The sequence below is a fragment of the Ictalurus punctatus genome, chromosome 10 (genome assembly GCF_001660625.3).
Source record: "Ictalurus punctatus breed USDA103 chromosome 10, Coco_2.0, whole genome shotgun sequence".
Lineage (NCBI taxonomy): Eukaryota > Metazoa > Chordata > Actinopteri > Siluriformes > Ictaluridae > Ictalurus > Ictalurus punctatus.
In genome coordinates, this window is record NC_030425.2 from 28,365,390 (window position 1) to 28,391,716 (window position 26,327).

The 26,327-nt window shown below is 45.9% G+C and overlaps 1 protein-coding gene across 2 annotated transcripts in view; it reads right to left on the reverse strand.

Moving 5' to 3' along the window:
- Positions 1-11,951: 11,951 nt before the first annotated feature.
- The window catches only part of usp10 (ubiquitin specific peptidase 10), a 34,748-nt gene continuing 20,372 nt past the window's right edge, over positions 11,952-26,327 (reverse strand). For both annotated transcript variants that reach the window (XM_053683149.1, XM_017477537.3), the window contains 10 exons: positions 25,084-25,175; positions 24,877-24,986; positions 24,446-24,504; positions 24,201-24,304; positions 23,926-24,025; positions 22,438-22,627; positions 19,732-19,897; positions 18,294-18,438; positions 16,189-16,254; positions 11,952-12,584 (listed from right to left, as the gene is read on the reverse strand). In XM_053683149.1, coding sequence (XP_053539124.1) covers positions 12,397-12,584; positions 16,189-16,254; positions 18,294-18,438; positions 19,732-19,897; positions 22,438-22,627; positions 23,926-24,025; positions 24,201-24,304; positions 24,446-24,504; positions 24,877-24,986; positions 25,084-25,175 — 1,220 coding nt within the window. In that variant the 3' untranslated portion in view covers positions 11,952-12,396. The remainder of the gene's footprint in view (positions 12,585-16,188; positions 16,255-18,293; positions 18,439-19,731; positions 19,898-22,437; positions 22,628-23,925; positions 24,026-24,200; positions 24,305-24,445; positions 24,505-24,876; positions 24,987-25,083; positions 25,176-26,327) is intronic.

Here is a 26,327-nt window from a genome sequence, read left to right on the forward strand (position 1 = left end):
TCGGCACCTTTTATAGAGGAACAGACCCCGGGAAAGGCGGGGGGGGAGGAAAAAAAAAAAGGCAGGAAAGGGGGGGTGGGGGTGGTGGGTGTGGGTGAGACAGAGCTGCTGAGCTACGCATGCCATCCGTGCACGCCCCCTCAAGCCCGCCAGAGGAAGGCTATGTTCTTGGATAGTCTCCGCATCTGACGAACGATGTGCAAAAGCACGTAAATCACCGTAAGCCCCATCCCATAACATCTCAGCTCCTCTCATCTCCTGCCACCGGGCCCTGTGCCTAATCTCGATTTAGCAGTAGCTCTGGAATCCTGCCATCCAGATATACAAAGTCCTTTTTACGTCACCATCTGATCCCAATCAGACAATATCTGATCATTGCCCAGTTCTTTGATTATGTAAACTTCACGGCGGGAAATATAACTAACAGGACGTCATGTTCTGGGCCAAGCGCTCGCCGTCCTGTCACATCAACGCTCGTCCCGGAGTGTCCCTTTCCAAACAGCCGCAAAACACGTCTGTATCATAATTCAGGTCGTATACAGGGCGGTTATTACCACAGCATCGCTGAGGACATCAATATGTTATCAACATGTACAGTGGGGTCCACAAATCGCAAACCACATTCCAAATATCGGGGCTTTTTATTTATTTATCAGTCGGTTTATAGGATTGAGAAACATTTCACACACTGAAAGAACATGTCAAAACAATAGTTCAGATATTTCATCTCGAGGATCCTTCAGGATTTCTAGGTCCCTACTGAAATGTAAGCAAATGTGTGATACTGACGGTGTTAACAACAACGTTCAGCTTTTCCTCGTGTCTAATCTCTTCGATTGAAGCGTGTGATTAGACGGCACTCAGATGGATTTGATGTCCAATGGATCACCGTGTAAATCAGGTGAGTAAGGCAGACTCCGGTGTTGGAAGGGGAGGGCACCTGATCACCAGGATATTCATGGGCTTATAGACCTTCCTATATTTCCAACTATAGTCTTAATAACACGCCCACATTTCTCTCTATCGTTTAAAGACACGCCCACATTATCGTCGACAATTTAAAGACACCCACATTTCCATCTATAGTTTAAAGACACACCCACATTTCCATCTATAGTCTTAGACACACCCATAGATCTATCAATAGTTCAAAGACACGCCCACATTATTGTCTACAATTTAAAGACACGCCCACATTTCCATCTATAGTCTTAGACACACCCACATATCTATCTATAGTCTTAGACACACCCACATATCTATCTATAGTCTTAGACACACCCACATATCTATCTATAGTTTAAAGACACGCCCACATTTCCATCTATAGTTTAAAGACACACCCACATTTCCATCTATAGTTCAAAGACACGCCCACATTCCCATCTATAGTTCAAAGACACGCCCACATTGTTGTCTACAATTTAAAGACACGCCCACATTTCCATCTATAGTTTAAAGACACACCCCACAGAGTCTTACAGAAATGCCCCCCTTTCCATATACGGTCATAAAGATATGCCCAAAGTCACATCTATGGTTCGAAAGACACACCCCACTCACATCTGCTGTCATTTGCATATATCGTTTTAGACATCTTTAGAAGTGTCTTTAAGACTATAGATAGAAATGTGGTCGTGTCTTTAAGACCATAGATGGAAATGTGGGCGTGTCGTGGCTTTAATCCATATATGCAAATATGGGTGTATCTTTAAGACCATACATGCAAATGTGAGTGTGTCTTTAATACTACAGATGTAAACATTCATTGGTTCTGTCAGTTACGTTACAGGCCCCGCCCATTCATGGTGCATGATGGGACAGATTTAGTGCAAAAAAAATTTTATTTTTTAATCCATCACTTCACAAATCATCATAAAACTTTCCAATAATCAGTAGACATTACACTAAGAATTCTCTTTATCTGTCCTAATATAAACACAGCTCACTGTAATGGATTGTTGAAGATTTTCTATAATCCCCGATTTTTCTGTTCTTCAAAGCTGTTGGCCTCCACGTTACCGACACATCACCAAGTCTGCGAGCGCAGATGTGCTCAGGAGCAGCTTATTCAACACAAACAAGATTAGATGTGGGATTTAGAAACATTCTGTGGAAAGCGAGTCTCTCAACCGCAGCCGCGATAACGATAAGAAAAGTGTTCAGGGAGTGCGTTGTGAAAGCGCTCACACCTGTGGGGAATGTGGAAATGTAGAATTGTGTAGAAATCAAGTATTCAGTCCAGAATACTTACCTTATGTGCTTATTTATAAATCTATCCAGTATATCTTATACATATACATACATAGATATATATACACACACACACACACACGATGTTGGTGCAAACAGACCTTAAATCATTCTACTAATGATCCAAATGAACCGTAGTGAGAGAAAATATGAGATGATCCACCAATTACAGTGCTTTATTGCGCAATAGTTTTATGATGTCAGTAGTGTGTGCACTTGGAGGAGTGCAACTCAAGCCAATGGTCATTTTGTCGCCAGGGTCAGACCCCGAGGTTTGCTTTATGTCCTTTGTGTCTGAGTAAAACACGTTATCGACACTTGTACGTTTCAGGAGGATGACCACAGGGTCGGTGTTGGTGAAATCAGTAACCCAGAAGAACGGCTTGTGTGTCCAGACTTCCATTTTTGTCAGAAAGGAAAAGACAAAATCGACTCCTTATCGACTTTTCACTTCGTATGGAGATCAGTCGAAGCGGTATTCGAGTGACGGGGGCGAGCTTTAAAGAATCGGGAACGAGTACGGTGAAATCGAGGAACATGAAGTACAGCGCGCGCAAAGACGTCTTATAACTCTTCTGCTCACGCTGCCTTCGGGTCGTCCTCGGAAAAAGTGCGGGGGCGGCGATTAAAAACGTGGTGCGTTCGCGAGCGGTTTTGGTTAAATAAATAAATATCGTTTTTCCTCAACATTGCATAAAAAAAAAAAGCATGAGCACCAGTTAACACCAGGGCAGTACAGTAACACCATGTCCACTGGAGGAGACAGAGCTCGAACGCAGAGATTTATCTTCCCGTGCGAGAGGCTTTCTCAAAACCTATTAAACTCATCTCCAGAGAAACGTCCAGTAAAACTCTGCGGTTGAAAAACACACAAAGCCAGCTGCCTGGGAACAACCCCGGGGGTCTGACACACAAAACTCCTTTCTAAAAGGTCTTCCTCCTTTCCTGCTTCTTCACAGGGTTTGTCCCTGAACGTTCAGTCCCAGCTGGGAATCAACAACGTACATCAGCACAAGACAAATGTGTTCATCCAGCATCCATCCAGTGGTTAAGACAATGGACTTCTGATTAGAAGGTCATGAGTTCAAATCCCAGCACCGACAAGCTGCCAGCGCTGGGCGCTTGGGCAAGGACCTTAACACTCAACGAGATGCAAGTCGCTCTGGATAAGGGTGTCTGCCAAATGCCGTAAAATGTGGAGAGGACAAAAAAAAAAAATTCAGTTGAATCCATGAGATTATTTTTAAATTGGTGAAAAGTGACCGAGCCAAATCATCGTGGTCAGTCAGAGGGTCCGACGATTTGGTGTTCTGGCATCGTGACTGCTAGGAAAATTCCACGTTTGAACGGAGGACGTGTTTGTAAGCACTAGATGGCGCTCATCTCGGTTCCCGACCCTGAAAAACGAGGCATTACAGGGACGAGAAAAAAAAATAAAACAACACACCACCACACACGTCCAAATCTCATTCAATCACAGACGCTGAAAAGAGATTTCTGCAAACGCAAAAGGAATGACGTAGCGTCACAGAACGGAGAAATTCCCGTTACACGCCAAGACAAAGAAGAAAGAAAGAAAGAAAGAAAGGATGAGCCAAAGTGTTCCAGGAGTTCAGACACTTCATGCTTCATCTGTGAAAGTCAAAGTGTGGCAATCGTTTAAATTCCTGAAGCAAATAAAAATAGATAAATAAATAAGAAGACCGTGACCGTTTATCAGCGGACAAATCCGGTAATAGTTCAAGTTTAGATACATATTAACACGTTAGGAATAAAACTCTCCGCATGATGAGGCCTGCACTGTTACTACACTAAAGTTGATTCGTTTCCGGTAAGAGCGTGTTCTAAAGAGTGCCAGCGATTACGTGTCGTACTTTTTATCCAGCTACATTTAATGTTGTTAAAGCGCACCTATCATGGTTATGAAACGTGCCTAATTTTGTCTTAAAGGTCTCGTACGATAGGTTTACGTGCATCCGAGATCAAAAAACACTTTAACGTGCTCATAATTCAAACCGCAGCGTTACCTTTTTCCCCCTCCAGTGTCACGAACGACTCGTTAAATGATCCGTTCTAAAGGATTCGTTCTGTACTCTGCTCCGATTGGTCAGATGTCCAAAAAAGGAAACGCCCACTACCGTAACGGGTTTCAGCTCCGTCTGTCGATGCCGATGAAGACGAGAGGCGGGGGCTTTTTGTTACAAACCGACGTAGGTTAGTACAGGAAGTATAGTTCGGAATCACAAACGAATCATTTCGGCTGATTCAGAATCGATTCCTCCTTTCGGGAGTCGGTAACTCCGTCTGTCGTGCGTTTCGATTCGTGCAGACTTTTTTACGTTCACAAACAGTGACGTATATAACACACTACATGAAAGGGAATATTTGAAAAACCATCATAGGTGCACTTTAAGCGCTCACGTCATAGCAGCTATAATAAACAGACGTCCCTTCACAAGCCTGTCCGTCATCCTCTCTGGAAATGAAGAAGAAAGTGCTGACACTGGAGACTCCTTCCATACTGTAATTGTTAAACAGAAATCTTTAGCAGGACAAACACACCGTTTTTTATTTTTATTTTTATTATTATACCGTACACGTCCCTGTGAATGAGCGGTTACTATAGAAACGATAACGTATTAGAACGAGCGCATTAATCATGAATGAACCGGTGATTTGCAGCTGCTATTGTCAGAACTGCTGCTCTAGAAAATTCATCTGACCAATCAGGATCCAGAACTCCACAAGCACTGTGGTGCGACACGATGAACGGGCGAGCACGAGCGTGTGCACGTGTACATACATGAACGTAATAACTGATGGCGAGACATCTTCTCTCTCTCCGTCTCTATCCGACTGTCTTTCTCTCTCCGTCGGTGTTATTTCACCTCACCGTGTACTGCACATCGTGCACAGCCGTTACGACCACACAGAACTACTCGACTCGTCTCTCTCCCGTCTGTGTCCCCCTCTCCCTCTTTCTCTCCCTGGTCCGTCCGTCCCTCTACGTTCTCTGTCCCTCGCTCTCCCTCTGTCTGTCTCTCTGTGACCGTCTCTCCTCCCCTCGGTGTTTTCTCCTGTTGTGGTTTTGGGTCTCTGCATTGGGGTAAAGCTCTGTAGATCTGCAGAGTCGTAGTGGGAAGACGACTCGATTATTTGGAGAGGCCCGGGGGGAGGGGGTCCAGGTAACAACGTGGGTTTCCCTTAGCGACTCCGCCGCGCACGCTAGGACGGAATGCCGAACGGTTTCCCGTTCCCTACACGTGCTCACTGCGTAGGGTGCGACGACGGCGTAGAACGAGGAGTGTACTAGATGCACCACAGAACACCGTTTGAGAAAACAAGCAACTCGCTGCATTTCTGCCGGGTCTCAATAAAGACAGCCATTCTCTGGTGCTGAAGTTTCGGCACCCTCGGTTCCGTCTGGACTGATCGCCACGATTAAAAAAGAGTGCAGTTACGTGCTAGAGAACACACCCTTGAGACTCGACCAGGGCTCGGCTAGATGTGGATTGGGGTTAGCGACCACATGCCAGCTTGTTCAGTGTAGAAGCGCTAGAATCGAGAGAGTGAGTAAGTCTTTAGGCAGGTGCTGGCAGAACGAGCACAACGGGCCACGGCCAATGTTGAGATTCCAGCTCGTACGCCAGGACTTTGTTTAACCGAACACGTCTCAGGCGCCAACAGTCGCCGAGGAAAGCGGGAAGCGCTCCATGTCGGACAAACCCACATTACGGGACGGTCTGCACGGAGACAAAGTGCTGTTGTAAGGGAATCTAAACTATAACGTGTCCTTTCTCCTCCGACTGCATAGAGGTCAGCTGGAGCAGACACGGCGTCCGCCCTACCGTACGATTCCATCCGACAGCACCCAGATCCACAACCAGCCGACACCTACAGGTTCCCCAGAGCTCTGAACGTCCCAAACCACAAAGGGGTTGTTTTTTTACCCCCCCTCTTCATCTCGCGCAAAGTCTGGCTCATGGAAAAGGAGATCTTCGGGAGTAGCAGAGCCGTGTGTCATGGCATGTTTGAGGGTCGTGTCGGGTTTCTCCATCTGGTCACATTTCAAAGCATCTCTCGTCGTAATTACTCGTCTGAAAACAGCTCGAGCACTCGTCTGAGATTTCAGGGTGGGGAAAGTCTACCGCAAAGAGTGTTCAAGAAAAAACATACATAAAGAGAATATCTCCAGCTCCCGTGAATCCGTCATAAATGACGCAAAAGAGTTCTTCGTCAAGATCCGGGCCAAAAAAAAACAACAAAACAAAAAAACAACCACCATGGTGTAATACGAGAGGTGTAATTCGGGGGGTTGGAAAAAAGAAAAAAAAAAAAAACCCTAACAACTTTCGATTCGAGTCTGGAAGGAAGGCAGAGAGAGACGCGAAGAAGAATGTTCAGACGACTGGGACGGGATCCGAGACACGACCTCCAACCGAGAGGATTTAAAACTCAAATTAATTAATAGTGTGCGTGTGGAAACGAACGACCACGATTTCAATCACATTGTGACATCTGAATTGAAATTTTGGAAAAAAAATTACACGATACGACCAAAAGCATGCAGACCCTGGACCGGACGCCCGTATGCGGTTCATCCCCGAGCCTTGGCCGCAAAGTTCAAAGCACACAATGGTATCGAATGCCTTTGTACGCCGTAGCTTTACAATTTCCCTTCACTGGAACCAAGACGCCCAAACGTGTTCCGGCATGACGACGCTCCTGCATGGCGTCTGAAGGTAGAAGAACCCGAGTGTCCTGAACAGATCCCTGACCTCAACCCCATTGTACACCTTAGGGATGAACTGGAACCCCGGAGCCTCCTCACATCAACATCAGCGCCTGAACTCAACCTCGCTAACGCTCTCGTATCTGAACCATCACAACTCCCCACAGCCACGCCCCAAAATCTAGCCGAAAACCTTCTCAGAAGACCCCGTGGAGCTTATTAGAACAGTAAAAGGGGGAATAAATCTGTCTGGATGTGCCGTCCACAAACCTCCAGTGATATAGCGCGGGTATGACGCGACGAATCCAAATAGTCATGATGGATTCCTCAGAGCGATCCTATCGACCGCGTGGTCCGACGGTTCTTCAGTTCCCGGTTACCGTCCGACGTACGAGAACGGAAGAAAAGCGTGCTTCCGTCTCACCCTGACGGTTATCCTGTGCGACACCTCGTCAAACGTGTACAGCGACACTACGAAGGAGCAGCAGGGATCGCCGGTGCCTCTGGTGAGCGCACTTCGCTAGCACGAAGACGGGCACGTAGCATTTTAATCGAACTCGAAGACATTTTTTAAACAACCGTGTAGTGACTTTTACTTACTCGCATGAATGGGGGGGCGCTAGCGGACAGGAATTGGCGAGCAAATAAAAATTTTTTTCAAAAAAACAACAACAAACCAAAACAAAACAGCGTTTTACAATTTTTATTAGGCGATACTGAAATAACGTCTGAAACCCGAAACAATAAAACAAAACTCCGACATCCTCCATGTTGTCCAAACGGGTGTGCAAACTTTCGTCTTCAGCTGTAAGATACTGGACAATTAGAGCGCTCACATTTTTTGGGCAGTGGTCATGCACTCCGGAGGATTATTATTATTATTATTATTATTATTATTACTACTCCACGACCACCCCAGGCCGTGGGCACGTTTTAAAAGATGCCCTCAAGGCAATGAAAGCACACCGGAGGCAGCGTGGAGCACAAAGAGGAGCGTTCTCTGCCTTCAGGTGCTCCTAAACTCCGCGACATTAACGAGGCGAGTATTGTGCAACGGGAGAACTCTTCCGGCGAACGGCGCAGGGCGAAGGCTACACACCTCGGGCGAGCAGACAGCCAGCCGAGCCGCAAGAACGCCACGACGCGGTCGGCTCGAGAGCGGGAGAAGCAGGGCGGGCACGTTAAACGGTGCGGCGAGTGCGTCCGCCATCCGATATCCTTACAACACACGCCAACACAGACAGAGAAGATTGGTTCCTCCTTTATTTCATGTTTGCTTTCCGGTTACAGTGCACATTCCTCCCCACAGGAGGCCCAGAGCCCAGAGGGAAAGGCCGCGTTTCTCAAATACAGTAGCCTTTTCGGGTTTTTATTATTACGATGACGATGAACTCAGACCTAGTACTAAACTACAGTCGAAACAGCTTTGTCACAGTTTTCTTTATTTGAAAATTTAACAAACAAAAAAACAAAAACAAACAAACAAACAAACAAAAAAAAAGCTGAGGTGAGAGACAAATACGCTGTATTCTGTTAGGAAGCACAAACCAAACAGAGAAGCTTTCGCTTAAATATTTTTTTATATTTTATATAATATATATATATATATATATATATATATATATATATATATATATATATATATATATATATATATATATATATATATATATATATATATATAAACACGTCAGGACATTTCTCTGACATTTATACCGAGTGAAGAAGGAGGAGAAAAATGTTCAACATAAAGCGTCTGGATGAGTGTGGTTAAAAAAAATAATAAAAAAAAAAAAAAAATTAAATAAAAAAAATCTATTTTCCAAAATAATAGAAAAGCAACAAATACTGACAGTGCGATAGTAACAAACAAAATCATCAGGACGTCTGAACCAACATTTACGAGGATTAGCTCTGGTTTGCTTTATTATTATTATTATTATTATTATTATATAATGATAAATCTCCATTTCAAACGAGGGACGACCGAAATCAGGAACGCTGACCGAACTCCCTGCGGAAGTTTTCTCGCGGCGCTCGTGAGACGCGTACGGGTTCTGCGTACGCTGGTTTTCGTTATCGGGAAACGCTCGTCTTTCCGTACATCGTCGGAATGAAAACGGACGACGAGAAAAGGTTTTTAAAAAAAATAAAAATAAAAATACATTTTTTAAAAAAAATCACCCGGGCGGACGTACTCGCGCCGAATTCACGCCGTCTCGGGAAACGAGAATATTTCAAATCGTTCCGACGAGACGCCGCAGAGGAGGAGAGTGGTATATAAACGGTGTGTGAACTCTCAAAAGCAAAGCTGCTCTGGGAAACTTCGATTTTATTGAACAGCTGCGCGCGCGTGTGCACGCGTGTGCGTGTGTGCGCGTCGTTATTTAATAAAACGGCGGCTTTAGTGGTGATCGTGAGAGATGACGAAGACGTTCGAGCAGACGAGATGGAGAAAACTCTCAGTCGTGAGACGCTGTGTTTGGCTCAGGGATGGACAAATCACAAGCGGGGGGCGGAGTTTGAGCGATTCTCTGGCTTTCGCAAAATAAAAAAATAAATAAAGTTTTCCATTCGATATGGAGCCACGTTTACGTACGCGCGCGAGGATCGTTATACTCGCCCCATCTGAACCCCACCACCTGCTGAAACGTCCCGGAGTACGCCGGTGTGATACCAGCGGCACATCGCCCGGCCCTCCGTGCGCCCGTTAGCGCCGCGACGATCCACGGTGTCGACGGTCAAGGGTTATCGCGGTGGATTTTTCGGGGTTTCGTGTATAAACGAAGCGTAAATTTAGTGGCGAACACATCGCTAGAGACTAGAGCTGGGCGATATCTCCATACCCTTTTCTGAGAGATCATCGGTACGGTGATTGATTTATTGACATTTTGAATCATTTTGTTTATTTCGTTACCGTTTTGCCGACAGTCCGGCGGCTAAACGATATCCCGTGACGCTCGTCTCGTGTCGTGGAAACGTCTTCGCGTATCGTGATGTGACATCCGGGTCACGTCGCCCAGCCCGTGCAGGAACCGAAAGACGCCAGGCGGACCCGCAGAACAGGTTTTACACGCGGACCGTGCGGAGAAAACGTCGTCCGTCGGGTCAAAAACACAGCATCGTGAAATCGTATTTCCATTTCGCTCTTAGACTATATTAACTCGCACAGCTAGCGTACGACTTCACTGGATAGCAAGCTAAACACTAACTTCATCAGTAAGGCATCCAGGCAACCAATAGCAAAGAAGGAGAACTCAGGATTTGCCCACCCCTGATCAGCACGGATGGCGACGTAGGGGATTCTTGCAGAGGCTCAGAAACTTCCAGAAAATCTGGCGTGTAAAATCACCAGAATCTCAGCTAACAGCGATTACTTAGATAGCATTAAAGATTTTTTTTCTTTTCTTTTTTTTTTTTTTTTTGCATCAGCTGGCAGAAGAGTTGTGACATTTATACACACTTATAAACGTATAAGATCATTTCAAAAGCCAAAACATTTGGAAAGAGGAAACAAACAAACAAACAAACAAACAATCTTACATTTCTTTTCTGTCCTGGTGTGCAGCTCCCGTTTGTGTTATTGTTATTAAAAAAAAAACAAAAAAAAAAACAGTAAAAAAAAAAAAAACAAAAACGTATATGATCCACCGCAGAACTTGTACAACTTTATTTGTTATTGTGCTTAATGTCGGGTCAAATTTCTTTTTCTTCAATTCAAATCAATTCAGACGAACAATCAAATAAAAACAAATCAAAACTAAATTACGGGATAATGGGGGGATTGTTTAAAAAAAAAAATTAATACAAATCGATCAGTGTATAAGCTTGATGAATGGTCGATGAAACAAAAGCGAACATGATTGTGTGTGTGTGTGTGTGTTAGGGATTTATTAGCTCGTATAGCCATGCAGGATTCCCAGCTGTTCACTGAAAAGATCACACGACTCTGATATCGAAAACCGTCGCCAAGAAGCATACAGTACACCGAGAGGCCGAGGCCGCCGGACGCAGGGACGTGGAGTAACGGCAGCGTCCTCCTCTGAATAAAAGGCCCAGGACTGGCTGAGCCAGAGTGAGACACGCCCCCTGGACACACCCCTTAAATGTCGTACGATTAAAAAAAAAAAACCAAAACAGGACCGAAACATGGGTCGATGGTGGAGAAAAGGGAAAACAAAACAAAACAAAAACAAAACACAAACAAACAAACAAAAAAAAAAAGTGACATCGTTCACCATCGCGCGCACTTTCCCCAGGCGTCCGATCTCTCGGTGAAAAATGTGCATATATTCGGCCGCGCGTTTCGATCTTTCACTTTTATTCATCAAATTTCAAAAAGGTTTACGTGCACAACAGCTTCTTATCCTTGTAAATCAACGTTATGTCCTAAAGCGCGTTAAAATTGTTAAATCAGTCTAAATCTACACCCAGAAACCACACCCAAGGTTCTCGCAAAGCCAAAAAAAAAAAAAGTTTATTTCACGTCTCCCGCTGCAGCTCCACAGCTCCCTCGCTCCCGAGTCTGACGTCTCCGTATAATCCGATGGCTCCAGTGTTTTCGTTTCCCCTCAGCTAGGCCTGAGTGTCGAGATCGTGAAGAACAGACGAGAGAGTAGAGGAGGAGGAGGAGGAGGAGGAGGAAAAGAGGTGGCAGCGGTAGACCAGACCAGAGCGTCTTGCGCCGTTGGGATTCGGAAGGAAAGTCGTGTTCTGCGCGTTCGACGCAGTTTTAAAGTTTGCTGGTGCGGGGCATCAAAAAAAGTCGACGATTTCACCCGGCGGAACATCCGTCGAACCCCTTCGAGAAAAGGCAAAACACTTCAATTGTTCGCTCTCGGACTATGCCGTTTAAAAAAAAAAGTAGATTAAACAAAGAAAAATATATATATATATATATATATATATATATATATATATATATATATATATATATATATATATATATATATATATATATATATATATATATATATATATAATATCGCGCAGTCCCTCGGGTTCCGTCTCGAACGAGGCCGTGGGGATTAAAGCGTCTCGGTCCGTCGTGTCCTTCGCTCCGCAATGTCCGTCTCTAAACGTCTGCACACGCGTGGGAGGGAGCGCCACCTCATGGAAGTCTTTAGATACCAGATTTGGTACCAGAATTTTCCCCTCTTCCTCTGAAATGATGACAAAAATGTGGAAAAGCCGGCTGTGTGTGTGTGTGTGTGTGTGTGTGTGTGTGTGTGTGTGTGTGTGTGTGTGTGTGTGTGTGTAAAAGCGAGGGATGATGAAAGGAGGAAACTCACATGCGAAGAAATTGGGCAGTGTTCCTGTTGAGGTGTGTGAGTATGTGTTGTGTTAGAAAGTGTGTGCGTATGTATGAGCGCTGTGTGTGTGTGTGTGTGTGTGTGTGTGTGGGTGTGTTTCTACAGCAGGTCGACGCGGCGGTAGTAAAGCAGGTAAGCGGTGCGCTCTGCAGTCTGCTTCACCACGTGGTACTGGTTGATGACCTTCACCACCTGGTCGTCGATGCGCAGCCAGCCGTTCAGCCCGATGTGGAAGACGTCCGTAGTGTAATGGCCGCCCGTGGCGCTGTTCCCGTGGTGATAGACGACTGTGGGGAAGGTCACAAACAGTTATGAACACGACGTACAGCTCAGACCGGAGTTACACATCTGCCTACACGAAGCTTGTCGTCATTGTGTGTGTGTGCGCTTTTAGAAGCTACACCCGATTGGTTTATTTCAGATCTCCGGGTAATCAGCGGCCAATCGGACGGCCGAAAAACCAGGAGCACTTTGAATTGTTTCCTGCAATTTTATATATTTTTTTATATATATATATATATATATATATATATATATAGAGAGAGAGAGAGAGAGAGAGAGAGAGAGAGAGGTGTGTTGAAAAAGAATGAAAACCTACATAAGAAGAGAGTGGGAGAGACGGAAAGAAGAGAATGAAAGAAGGGGAAAAAAGAAAACCGAAGACTACACAATAAATTTGGAGAAAGAAAAAAGAACAAGGGAAACATCGACAGAAAGAATGAATGAATACACAAAAGAAAACGGGAGAAAAAGTGAAGGGGGGGAAGGAGAAAGGAAAGAAAGAAAACAACTACACATGAAAAAGTGGGAGAAAGACTACAAATTTTATAATAAAAAAAAAAACAAAAGAAGAAGAAAAAAAGTGAGGAAAAAGTGAATGTAACAAAGGAAAAAAAAAGAGGAACGAATCTAATAAAAGAAGAACTGGAAATGGAAGAAAGAAAGAAGAGAAAGCAAAACCACTACACGTGAAGAAAACGTGGGAGAAATGGACTACAGAATAAACACGTCAAACAGAAAAAGGGAGACGTGTGAAAGAAACTAAAAACGAAGAAACGGTAGGAGGAATGCAAAGAAAGAAAGACTACAGATGAAAACATGGGGGAAACGGAAAGAAAGAAGAAATGGCGGCAGAGAGAGAGAGAGAGAGAGAGAGAGAGAGAGAGAGAGAGAGAGAGAGAACAAAATAATGAATGGGAGAAGGAAGGAAGGCATGAGAGAGAAAAAGATGACGAAAAGAAAGAAAGAAAAGAGCACTAATGAGATGATAAGCTGAGTGAGACAGACAGACAGACAGACAGGTCTGGCTTTCGATTCACGCCGCCCCCCCCCACGGGACGACACGCGTCACCTGACCGAACCGATCTGCAGCCGAGTCTCAAACCTCTCACTTCTGTATGAATGAAAAGACCGGATCTGTCTCCGATTCAGACTCGACACAGACGGTGTGAACGAGCCTCGAGCGCATCGGCAGGGTTTAATAATCTACATCACTGCATCTCTCTCTCTCTCACACACACACACACACACTCACACACACACGAAACCCAACAAAACAGAAAATTCACGACACGGCCAGATCGGAGTGAAACACAGTGTACTTTTAAACTCCTTCCGGGAACAACAAACATGTGACACGAACCCGGGACAAACACGAGGCGTGAAGCGTGAAACGACGTTTACGAGAAGCAAACATGACTAAAGAAATTCCCCGCGTTCCTGTTGCCGACAGCGAGGGTATCGTCACTACGGAGAACATCGGCTACCAAAATAAATACAGATGTTTGCACGAGAGCAGGAGATCTTACCAAAGAGCAGAAAAGTCAGCTTTCTGGGGAAATTTACAGCGCTGGTAGAGCAAGCCTCCGCTAAGGGTTACAGAAAAAGCGAGTTTCTGACAAGACCCCCCCTCTCGAAAGGAAAATAAACGAGTGGAGGTAATTCGCTCCTGGGCCGGGGAAAGATTAATAGCGGCCCCCGAGGGAAGCGCGTGCGTGTGTGTGTGTGTGTGTGTGTGTTTGTTTTCAAAGAGATCAGCGAGCTGTGCAGGAAACACAACGAGCCACTGGAACAAGAGAGCGAGAAACAAGAGACGGATGGTATGAAGGGTAGCGCGGTTTATATGCAGACTAATAATCCGTTAATAATCCGTCTGACGGTTTAATCTGAATCAAAAACCTTCACACACACACACACACATAACGCTAGACTTTGTATTCCCCAACGTCAGTGATGTTTAAATCCTCTCGGATCGAATTCGTTAACGCAGCACAAAACTCATTTTTCCCCCCGCGGTACTTCATTCATATTATAGAAGGCTGATTCATGGGCAGGGCTTCGCATAAACTCTGTTTGTGATGTCACTAATTAAACTCACCGGCTTTGAACCAATCATGTTCAAAATTAGACTTTAAAAAAAAAAAACAGAGTGCCAATCGAAAGCTTTTAGGTCGGAGAGCCCGTGTATCGAGCGAGCTAATCAACCTGGCCCACGATAGCGACGAACAAATCGGCCGTTGCCATGGTAACATTACATAAATTAAAACACTGAGGAAGATAACGACGTAAGTCTAGCATCTCGGACACTCGCGTGACGAAAACGTAAAAGATGGTTTGCTGGCCCGTTAGCAGCTGGTTAAACGGCACGAGGGGGCGTTCCCGAATTTGCCCATGAACGCGTATTCATATTTTGTCGGGTAAAAGCGGCGAGAGGTTTTGTAGTGTCCGTGCGCGCTAAAACTACAAACATAACTCGAACAAAAACTTGGCTCATCCCAAACTAACGTCACACCCCGAACCGGACACTCGATGGTTCTCGATTATGGTTCGCACAAAACTGCGCTTCTCACGTGCACGTGAACGGAGTCCGAGTGCCGAAGAGTCCTGTGTAAACGGAGCTGATAAACATGTACGCAAATTTAAATAAACAGAGCGTCTCAGCACTCGAGGTCTTGTTAGAACCTACAGAAGTAAGGAAGCTTCAGAGCACCGGTCCAGTTACACAGAACTCCTCGCTTACGAAGATCCGGATACGAGACGCACGTGACGGAACGACGGCCACGGATACCGTTTAACGCTTAGGTTTGACTGATACGGCTCGCTCGTTAAACCACCATGACTCAGCATAGAGCAAGAATGAACCGCATGTGCAACGTGTTTATAAACATGGCCTTTTTTTTTTTTTTTGGTTCATATCTGACCCCTTGTACCAAAATAACAACCATTTCTGCGACTACTGCTGTCTGTCGACGCGGAGAACAACCGCACACTTATCTGTCGATGGCGTCCGGACCTCTAGCTCTCTGGTGGATGAGCTGGCTGCTTTCAGCTAAATGATTGACAAATACACACACACACACACACACACACACACACACACACACACACACACACACACACACACACACACACACACACACACACGATTCTATAAACTGAAACGGAGAACCTGAGACAGAAGCCATGGCAGTCCATGTTCACCCACGGGCAGTTTGATTTCCTGTATTCTGATCGTCTCGGACTTCTACGCTATTTACTCACGTACTCGGGTCGGTCCGGTGCGATACCGTCCGGGTCCGTATCCGGACTGCGGTCCTGTGATAGACCTGACGGATGCTATTTTAGCTGGAACTGCGACCGTGTTACTTTATTAAGACCTGAAGCGCTCCTCACCACGAGAAGCGGCTCACGCCAACGTACGTGTGACAGAACTTTTCCATATTCATCTCATTACCCTGAATCCAGGGCTGCCTCAAGCACACGGCCATCGGCGATGACTCGGCTTTTTTTTTTTTTGGTTCGCCCTGGGGAGCGAGCTCTACTTTATCATCCTGTACGTGATTCACGCGTCGTGACGCGGTACGTGGTAACGAGGTGGATGTGCATACGTACCTGCGAAGAGCCTGTAGGTTCTTTGGCCTTTCATAGTTTTGCTCCGCACGCCCGGTGACAGGAGATCTGCACGGAGAAGAGGATTCGTATTACATAAAACATGCTAGCTGTAAACATCAGCTGCTTGACACACTCGCCGTTACGGAAGAAAGGGAAGGAACGTTCTAGTCAGATTGACTCCAGATTGCGTTTTAACTAAGGCTTAAAAGTGTGTCCAAGGAAGGGAAATGTTTTTGCTTCTCTAACCAGATGATGATGCATTATTAACGGGGCTGTAAGCAGTATTTTGTTGCTTTTCCCCCCACGGAATGCCTCACGCTACTCTCTTTCTCTATTATCGTTGTTCATCTTCGTACGTGCTATACTCCGCTGGAGATTTAAAGCCGACGAAAAGGAACCAGGACTGCACCAAACCGGATCCAGAGCTTTATTCCAAACTCTAAGACTGATGGGGTTTTGGAGAGTGTTGAGAAGTGACCTGTTGGCTATAAAGGTTTAGGATCTGTAGGGTGAGTCATCACAGCGTTTACGGGTGTGTTACAGACTGATGAGGTGTGAACCTGAGAGAGGTTGTGTGATGAGGCCTGGATCGCTAACTCGTCAGACGGCTGGGACGCAGTCAAACAACATACTCGTTCTCGCTGGAGGTTTTAATGACTTCTCCCCTTTTGACAAAACAGTGTGTGTGGAGTCCGTTACCTAATCGACCAATAAAAAATCATCATCTTGGTTGGGATGGTCATCCTGTGTGACTGACTTTTGCACCATTATGCTGTGTCCTACGTAGTGAGCATTTTTGTTAGTTAAGAATTAATTTGGGATTCATTTTCACTATATTGGAGAGGCTTGGTTGGATGGATGGGTGGGTGAGCAGGCTTGCATGGATGAGGTGACTTGTTTGGATGGACGGATGGGCGGGCTTGGCTGGCTAGATTATGATTTGATGGATGGATTGGCTTGGTGGGACTGATGGACAAGCTTAGTTGGTTTGATGGCTAGATGGATTGGTGGATGGGCGAGCTTGTTCGGACTGTTTGGATAGACGGATGGGAGGGCGGCTTGTTTGGGTGGGTGACTGTATGGATGGATGGGCAGACTGTTTGGATGGATGGATGGGCAGACTGTTTGGATGGATGGATGGATGGATGGATAGACTGTTTGGATGGATGGATGGGCAGACTGTTTGGATGGATGGATGGGCTGTTTGGATGGTTGGATGGGAGGGCGGATTGTTTGGGTGGGTGGGTGTATGGATGGATGGGCAGACTTTGGATGGATGGATGGATGGATGGGCTGTTTGGATGGATGGGCTGTTTGGACGGATGGATGGATGGGCTGTTTGGATGGTTGGGCTGTTTGGATGGTTGGGCTGTTTGGATGGTTGGGCTGTTTGGATGGTTGGATGGATGGGCTGTTTGGATGGCTTGTTTGGGCGGATGGATGGATGGGTGGACTGTTTGGATAGATGGATGGCTTGTTTGGATGGATGGATGGGCAGACTGTTTGGATGGATGGGCTGTTTGGATAGATGGATGGGCGGACTGTTTGGATAGATGGGTGGGCGGACTGTTTGGATAGATGAATGGATGGACAGACTGTTTGGATGGATGGGTGGATGGATGGGTGGACTGTTTGGATGGATGGATGGCTTGTTTGGATGGATGGATGGGAGGACTGTTTGGATAGACGGGTAGATGGATGGACTGTTTGGATGGATGAATGGATGGACGGACTGTTTGGATGGATGGGTGGACTGTTTGGATAGATGGAAGGATGGATGGCTTGTTTGGATGGATGAATGGATGGACGGACTGTTTGGATGGATGGATGGACTATTTGGATGGATGGGCTTGTTTGGAAAAAATTTTTATCGTCTGAAACATTGAGGATTATGATAAAATACTAAAAATGGTCCATTTAACTGTAATAATCATTGGCAGTATAATATAAATACATGCACACTAAACATAATACAGAATATTAACATCGAATAACGAGGCTCGTTGTGATTAACGAGAACTCAATTCGTCGACGAGAGATTTGTTTCCAAAACCTGTGCAGCAATAACCCCGTCACTCGACTGAAGGAAATCTAAACAGGCGCACCTTTGCTAATCTCCAGGTCCACGGGGTAATCGATGTTCTTGACCAGTTTCTGACAGCCGCCGGTCTTCTCGAAGACAAACCTCTTGAGGTGGAGCACGAGCACAGGAGGAAGTTCCTCCAGAGTCACTCTTCGGCTGATCTCGATCTGAGGCCAGGACAAAACACAACGAGAGGAGGACAGAGTGTGTGAGACGAGACAATGGAACGAGTCCCATTCCCCCAAACCCGTCCTTTCTCGGGTACACACAGTGCTGATAAACAGGACTGAACAAACTCTCGGCAACACTTTGCTTTTACTCGCACACCCACAAACCGCGTCCCAAGAAAACGGCAGGAACACAAAGACCGCCGACTGACGAGAAGCACACATGTGCAACAGATGTTCCTCCTCACCGGCATTCGAGACGTTTAACAGACAGCGGTTAATGTGTTTGCGGAGCATCGTTTTCTTTTTTTTTGTTTGGGGTCTAAAGTGCTCAAACAGGAACCGACCGAGAGTCCATAAAATTACAAACGAGGCCGTGCAGACCGCATGTACACAACAGTGGTGTGTTTTTGGAGGTTTGAGGATAGGTGATCCATCACACGCCGACCGCTACGGCCAAACTAAACACGCCGTGTTTTTGTGCGTGACATGTTTACTCCGAATCGGGCCTGAAAGTGGAAACGTTGGAGCATGCAAGGGATCTCATAACGGATTTTTTTATTTATTTATTTATTTTTTAAACTGAACAATATAACGTCGCTAATGCCAGGACTGCACGACGGCGATCGCTAATCATGCTTCGTTTACCTTGTATGGAAATCACGACTGTGACAATTATTTACAGATGTCCACTGTGATTTAACGCACACAAGTCAATGAAAACTGAGATCTGACGTCAGTTAACCGCTGCTTAGCGTACTACTACCTCAGGAAGACACTCAACGACAGGGCGGAGCGATGAAGCGGAGCTACGGCCATCGCCCCCCGACGTTGATTATTTCCAACAGCAGCACGTCCTGAAGTGATTTATTCGTACTGACACAGCAGGACGACGAGAACGGTTTTAATCAAAGAACGAGGCATACCTTTTTATCCGATTCTAGTTCCATTTAATGCTGTGGAAGGTCCACGAAACAAGTTCTTACTTATGCTACGTTACATGATGAGCAGCAATAACCCACCCGTGTCACAGAGAAATCGCAGAACGTAAACTCCTCTGTCCCGGAGATGTCGGAAAACGTAGCGTTTCTGGAGACTCCTTCCGTAAACGAGAGGCTCCTTATTGAAAACGTATCGATAAATCACGCAGATTTAAAAATAAATAAATAAATATCTCTTTATTAATCCGCCGTACACGTCGCTTGGGAACGAGCTGCGATTCGACGCCTTTTCAAAAATCGACGCCTTTTGACCAATCAGATTTGAGAGTCGAACACAGCTGTGGAAACGCACCTCCTGCTTGGTTTTAGTGGTGTAGCCCTGGACAGACTCGCGAGCCACCATGGTCTCCAGCGCCTCCTGAACCGTGCGGATCTTCTCAGACTGGATGTCCAGCTGCAGGGTGAAGAACGGCTGGAGCGTAGCCGACTCTTTCGAGCTCTGCTGGTACACCACCGATCTACACACACACACACATCATGTAGACACACACAGGAACACACATTAGCTGTGCACGACAGCTGCTTCGTGTTTGCACGAGCGACGCGTTTCTTTATTCACGAGCCGCCGCTGGTTTGCTTCAACAGCGCTCTGCTATGACGGGAGGAAAAACAGATTCCCTGTGCTTTAGATTTAAAAGCCTTTTTCACAGGGAGAAAGAGAAGAAGAAAAAAAAGAAAGAGTCAGCGATGGTCATTTATACAACTCGGGATTTGGTCAACATCCAGGACGCTCATTCTAGTATCAGGATGCTTTCATGCTCAGGGGTCTCGACAGCGAGCTGATCCTAGCTAGGACCGGTGTGATGCGTGCTTGTGAAGTATTATTATTATTATTATTATTATCTTCTTTACTCGGGTTTAAAAAGGTGAAATAGCTTTAAGCCCGTTTGGAAAACCGCGTTTCGGTCCAGAATGCTGCTTTGTGTTCGGACGGGCCTCCCCGTCAGCCATCTCCGAGACAACTCTACTACACGGGACGGCGTAAATCATGAGGGCAGAGCTTTGCAAGCGTACGAGGGAACGGAGACCTTAATATCGAAAGGAAAATAACTGCATCTTTGCTGACTCACCTTTAAACTTTATTTGCTGGAGGTAAACGATGAGCTTGACGCTTTTATAATATATCGGTTCACATAAGTAGCCTAATCTTGCGTTTTATAAAAAGGGCGCCATGACGACAGCTTTCTACGATTCTGCAAAATCGGTACCTTCACAAGACGCCAGCAAAATCGCTCGCGTCCACAACCCGTCCGTGCAGGATTTCGGAAAAAACGTCGCTTTTTTTGTGATCGTCGCGGCCAAAAAAAACGCGACTCTGCTCAGGCTTCTTCCCAAAATCTGCTCTTTTTTTTTTTTTTTTTTTTTTTTTGGTGGCGGAAATCGACTCGATTTGCGCGAAAGTCTTTCGCATTGATGCCGGTGAACGAGACCTTTTAGCTTTACTCGTGTTCGAAGAGGGCTCTGGCTGAACGTGTCTCGGACCGAATCCGCGACGAATCAAAACCGCGGCGTTTCCTCCGTCTCGCGTAAACCCGAGCTCGTGAGATCGCGGACGGGCCGCGCGATCGAGGAGATCACCGATCGAGGAGCGAGTTATGAAATCAGTGGTGCGACATTTCCAAAAAAAAAGTCCTGTGATGTCCACTAGCATGGAGTTGTACCAGCTATAACAGTATACCAGTACAGAAATATTGGCACCTGAAATTCTGTAGTCAGAGCCTTAAAAACAAAACTAAAAATCGGGTTGTATTTCACGCAGGACCGTGCCAAAGGACTAAAAGCTTCTCTTAAAATACGAAACACGCACACGTCCCCTGATTTCTGCAAATGCTCAAAACACGTCTCTCAGGAGAGCTCAAACCAAGTCAAAAAAAAAATTAAAAATTAAATAAATGGCTTGAGAAAAGAAAGAAAGGAAAAAGGGGGGGGGGGGGGGGGGGGTTATTTTTTCCAGGAATATGAAAATTAGGCATCGGGTAAGACTTCCAAAGGCTTTAAAGGCAATCCTCTTTTATAATGAATTCAGTTCATAACCCGGTTACCCAAACATCACCACCTCGGGCAGATCCGTCTCCAAATGTAGTCATGAACGATGCCAAGCTGTAACCTCACACGCTGTGCGAGACGGGGTTCGTGTAAGTCTTTTGGCTCGGACGGGTTTTGCTTTTCATAAGCACAGCTGGAGAAGCTGCTACGCTGTGCACAGAGGGTCAGATCTACTACACACACACTCGCGTGTCCTATTAAACACCGAGCAGATCCAACACGAAGAGGAGCTCGGCTTTAACCCGTGCCAGACGTGACACGGGGGGGGGGAAAAATACGCTCATGGAAAAGAGCAGAAAGCCCACGACGCACCGTCGACTTTTGCGCTGGGAGAGGAAAGAAATCCGACTACTGGACGCGTCGCGATGCGCAAAACTTCAGATTTTCCACAGTCTGGACAAGACTTCGACCGAACGGTTGTCTTTAGTCAGACAGGAAATAGTGCGGGTGCTAATATCGCCAACGTATAGAGAGAGAGAGAGAGAGAGACCCTCAGGACGGACGAGACGGCGGAAGCGTGGGAACCAGGATGCAGCGGTTGACGGAAGACGGATGGACGAACGCTAACGTGACGCTATCCTGTGCCCGAACGCAATCGATAGATCAGGTCTAGTCATCGGTACTGAACAGACGGGAGTGTGGGGTTCTGTTTCTACCCGGGTCTTCACGTGAATATAATTCAGCGGCGTGTGCGATCCAAAATGGCTTCCTGCATACGGTAACGTGACGGCGGTGCACGATTTGCTCGGGGACCGACGAAAACTTCCCTTTCGACATACATCATGGTGTTCATTTTTGTCAAATTGTTACATCATAAAAAAAGAAACATTCAAATTAAGCCCCTTTGATCGGGCCAAAACATATTAAAGTCATGGGGGGGGGGGGGGGTTGTTTCCCCCCACGACATCCTAATTAAACAGTGACGGAAATCCAAGTCGTGATCATTTCCTACCTGATGTGTCCTCCGAATATGTCGGTGATGGGGGTGCGGATGAAATCTGCTTGCCGGGTGATGGAGGTTTTGTTCCTGGGTCCAACCTGCTCCCACTCGTCCTCGCTGCCCTCCTCTTCCTCGTCCTCCCCCTTGCTCGTGGGTTCCTCGGCGCCCACGTGGGAACCCGGCCCGTTCGGTGTGGACGCTTCTGCGCGCAAACAGGCTAATTAACTCGCGGCTAAAAGAACGGTTTATCCAAGTGAGACAAATAAATAAATAAAATATTGAAATGAAATAACAGGTGTGCGAAGTCTTCACGTTTGGCGTCACGAGGACCTCGGATGGTTTTCACACATGGATTCTAAAAAGGAGCTCGCGAGCTTTCTGTACCTGGTAGCTACATTAGTCTCGTAGCCGTGGCGATAAACCAACGTTAGTGTAAAAAACACGTTTTGGATGATGGATGACATTTGGGCTAAACGTTGGACAAACCGTGTCTTAGGAATAGATACACAGTCCACCTCGGCTTGGAATTTATTTATTTTTTTTTTATAAATAATAATAATTTTTGGCAAAACTATCCGTTTTGTGTCCGAGAGCTCTAAGCCAAAGGGTGTCTCGTGTCTTGGAAAGAGTCGCACGTTCCTCGTCCGATTTTTATTACAAGATTTTGGAGTCCAGAAGCGTGTCTCGGGAATACCGGGATGTTCCACGGCCACAGACAGACGGACGACGACAGTACCGGTTTTCCTGCTGACTAAATTATCAAATGTTTGTTTTTTTTAACACGCAGTCCAAAAGCTAAAAGACCAAAGTGTGTCTTGTGGAAAAAGAAAAAAGAAAAAAAAAAGTTACACATTCCTCACCCAAATAATGAAATAAACAAAACGAATACTATTTATTGACGTGTCATCTCACCAAACTATCATCGTCATCGGGCCCGAAAGCGTTAAACCAGCTCGTTTTATTCTTTCCCTTTCCTTCGTGAATAAATAATAAATAAAAATCTGAATCATATTCCACATTTCTTTCTATTCTAGATTTAAAAAAAAAAAAAAAAACCTCAGTATGGAGGCGGAGACTAACGCGACGTCTGAACACGCCCGACTCACACCTGCCTTGAGAACGAATTAGATGAGCTTTATTTTCCCGTTTTGGTTCTGGACAGAACCCGAAACGTTTATACGTTCCCGCTCCAGCGTTCCACACCGCGCTGTTTAACAGCCATCGGGGCGTCTTCGGCCCGGCGTACAGGAAGCGGGGCGCTCCGAACGGGCTAAACTTCCCAAAATAGTGTTTTTTCCCTCTAGAACAACGTTCCGGCGATATTACTCGTTTGTTTTGCGTTCAATGAAAACATTCGACGCGTTTAACGCTTCTGACCCCCGGTCGAGTCTCTATTACTTTACCGAAACATGAACCTTACGACAAGTAAGCGACGTGTTACGAGTGAACGAGCTGACGTGACCGTGCGGCGCGTTTAAAGGACAGGAAACGTGAACGCACTCTCGTCCGGTGGAGAGATGAGCTTCTTGAGTGCCAGCATCTCCTCGTGCAGTCCGTTCAGCGTGAAGCCCAGATACTCCTCGGCGTCCTCCTGACGACCCTGGAGGGAAGACGACACGCGGTTAACCGCTGACTCGACAACTCTACGTGGCATTACACGAAGCGCTCGCGCTTCGCCAGCAGGAGAGCGCGGTCACAACGCTCTCACTGAACAAGCCGTTTTTGTTCTAGTCACGACCACAAACTGACCGCGCGCCGGCGGACGAACCCCTTACCTTCTCCGAGAGGCTGCATTTAATCAGCATGAGGAGTTTGTAGATATACGTCGGCTCGAAGGGAACACCTGGTCTGATATCTTTTATCACCTTCTCTCCTGCAGCTGCACAGAACAAACAAATTATTAAAAGAAAAAAAACGACCACAAACGATTGCGTCGAACAGGGCGACCCGTGTACGTGTGTGTGAGTGTGTGAGAGAGTGAGTGAGTAAGAGAGAGAGAGAGAGAGAGAGAGAGACTCACCTTGCTGTTTGGCCTTCGAGGGAACGGGCATGTTGCTGAACTCGTTGACGAGCCGAACACTGCAGCACACGACGTTCACAGTTAACACAAACACGTATTAAAAGGAGAAAGAACAGAAATTTAACCTCCGTGGAATCGTATCCGCTTCCCGTCACTAACCCAGATCCGACCCGGAACGCGGGACTTAACGTGTTACTCTGCGAAAGCTGTCAAATTTACGAGGAAACTTACGATTCCCTTTTACTCGTCTTTTCCTGTCCGGAGATGAAACGTTAACACTAAACGCGTCGTTAAGAAAGAAAATCAAAACGCGTCCCCTCGTGCGTCTTATACTATACACGCGTCTGGAGAATACCAAAACGCCCTTCGTCCGGAGACCTCTCGGACGGACCCGGCGGCCGAGCCGGACGCGGGCGGAAACCACGACTCACAAGTTGTCCATCATGGGCGTGGAGGTGCAGGGTCTTTGCGTTTCGCCGAAGATGGGAATCGACTTCATCAGGTGGTACATGGGCGGGCACGCGATCAGCGCCTGCAGGGTCTGGTGCGTACGGTCAAGGACAACGGGACGGTGAGAACGACACGGCGGGAGGAGAACCGGCCGAGGAACTCGGCCAGCGAGCGGTCTGAAAGGATACGGCGTTGATGTAGCACCAGTTCCCCTTGTTGATCAGTCCTCTGGGTTGCAGGGACACGGGCTTGTGGATCAGTTTCACATTGTCGATAAGTTCTGACGAGAAATGAAACAAACTGAAACTTTAAAAATAATAATACTAGTAATCCTTTCTGATCTTGTTGGGAGTAACTTTACATTTCGTTTCTACTTGTACAAGGACAGTGATGAATAGGTTAAAGAGGCTGTTTAACAACAACAACAACAACAACAGTATAAAAACTACTATACATTTTTTTTTTTTTAAATAAAAATGTTTATTATGGGATGTTTTATGTTAAATTAATGAAATGGATTGAAACTACAATGTGAAGCATCATCGCAAGTTTCTGTTCCTTAAAAACAATCACCGACGGTTTATTACAGCTACATTTAAACGTTAACTAACGAAGTTGCTTATTTGTTTGTTGTTTTTTTTAAGAAAACCTTACTGCAGAGTTACATCATAACTGAATGAAATCGCCAATTAAGCAAAATCAGACAAATGGGGGGGTTTTTTTTGGTCGGAAACAAATTGAACAGGAACCAATCGTGTTAGAGAAAGAGTATTATATATATATATATCGAACTTGGAAAGTTTCCCGTTTAGAAACGTCGTTAAAAACTCACTGCAGAAATATAAAGACTGAGTAACGCTCATAAAAACAACCCAATGATCCATAAACGCTCATATCGATGCAACAACATCGATCGAATCGATGTTTCAACTCAACAGCACACGTCATTACGGATCAGTCGGGTCTGTGACATCGCTGCGGATTACGAAAACAATCGTGAGCTGCGGCCCTAATAAAACCTCAAACTAACCGCCGCTTCAAGTTTGGGGAACAAAAAAAAAAAAGTTTTTAAACAAAAACAAAAAATGTCCCGCCACCATCTACCTGCCGCACACGACGGACACGCGTGAGGCTCGAGCAGACAGACGGAGGGCGGTGTTGTGCTGTGCCACGCCTAGGAAGGGAGCTCGCCATAGAGACACGGCTCCCATGGTAACATGGCAAAACTCTGACCCATCAAATTATAGAAGGAATAATAATAATAATAATGATAATAATAATAACCCCTCCACCAACACATCCTAGCCATTTGCCGCATGAGACAAATGTATCTAAAGAGAGGAGAGATAACTGTCTGGGCTGGGGGCGGAGCTAATTTCAGGGCCAGAACAGTGTTGCTGATTAATCGGTACCGATAACCGGTTACTGGAAC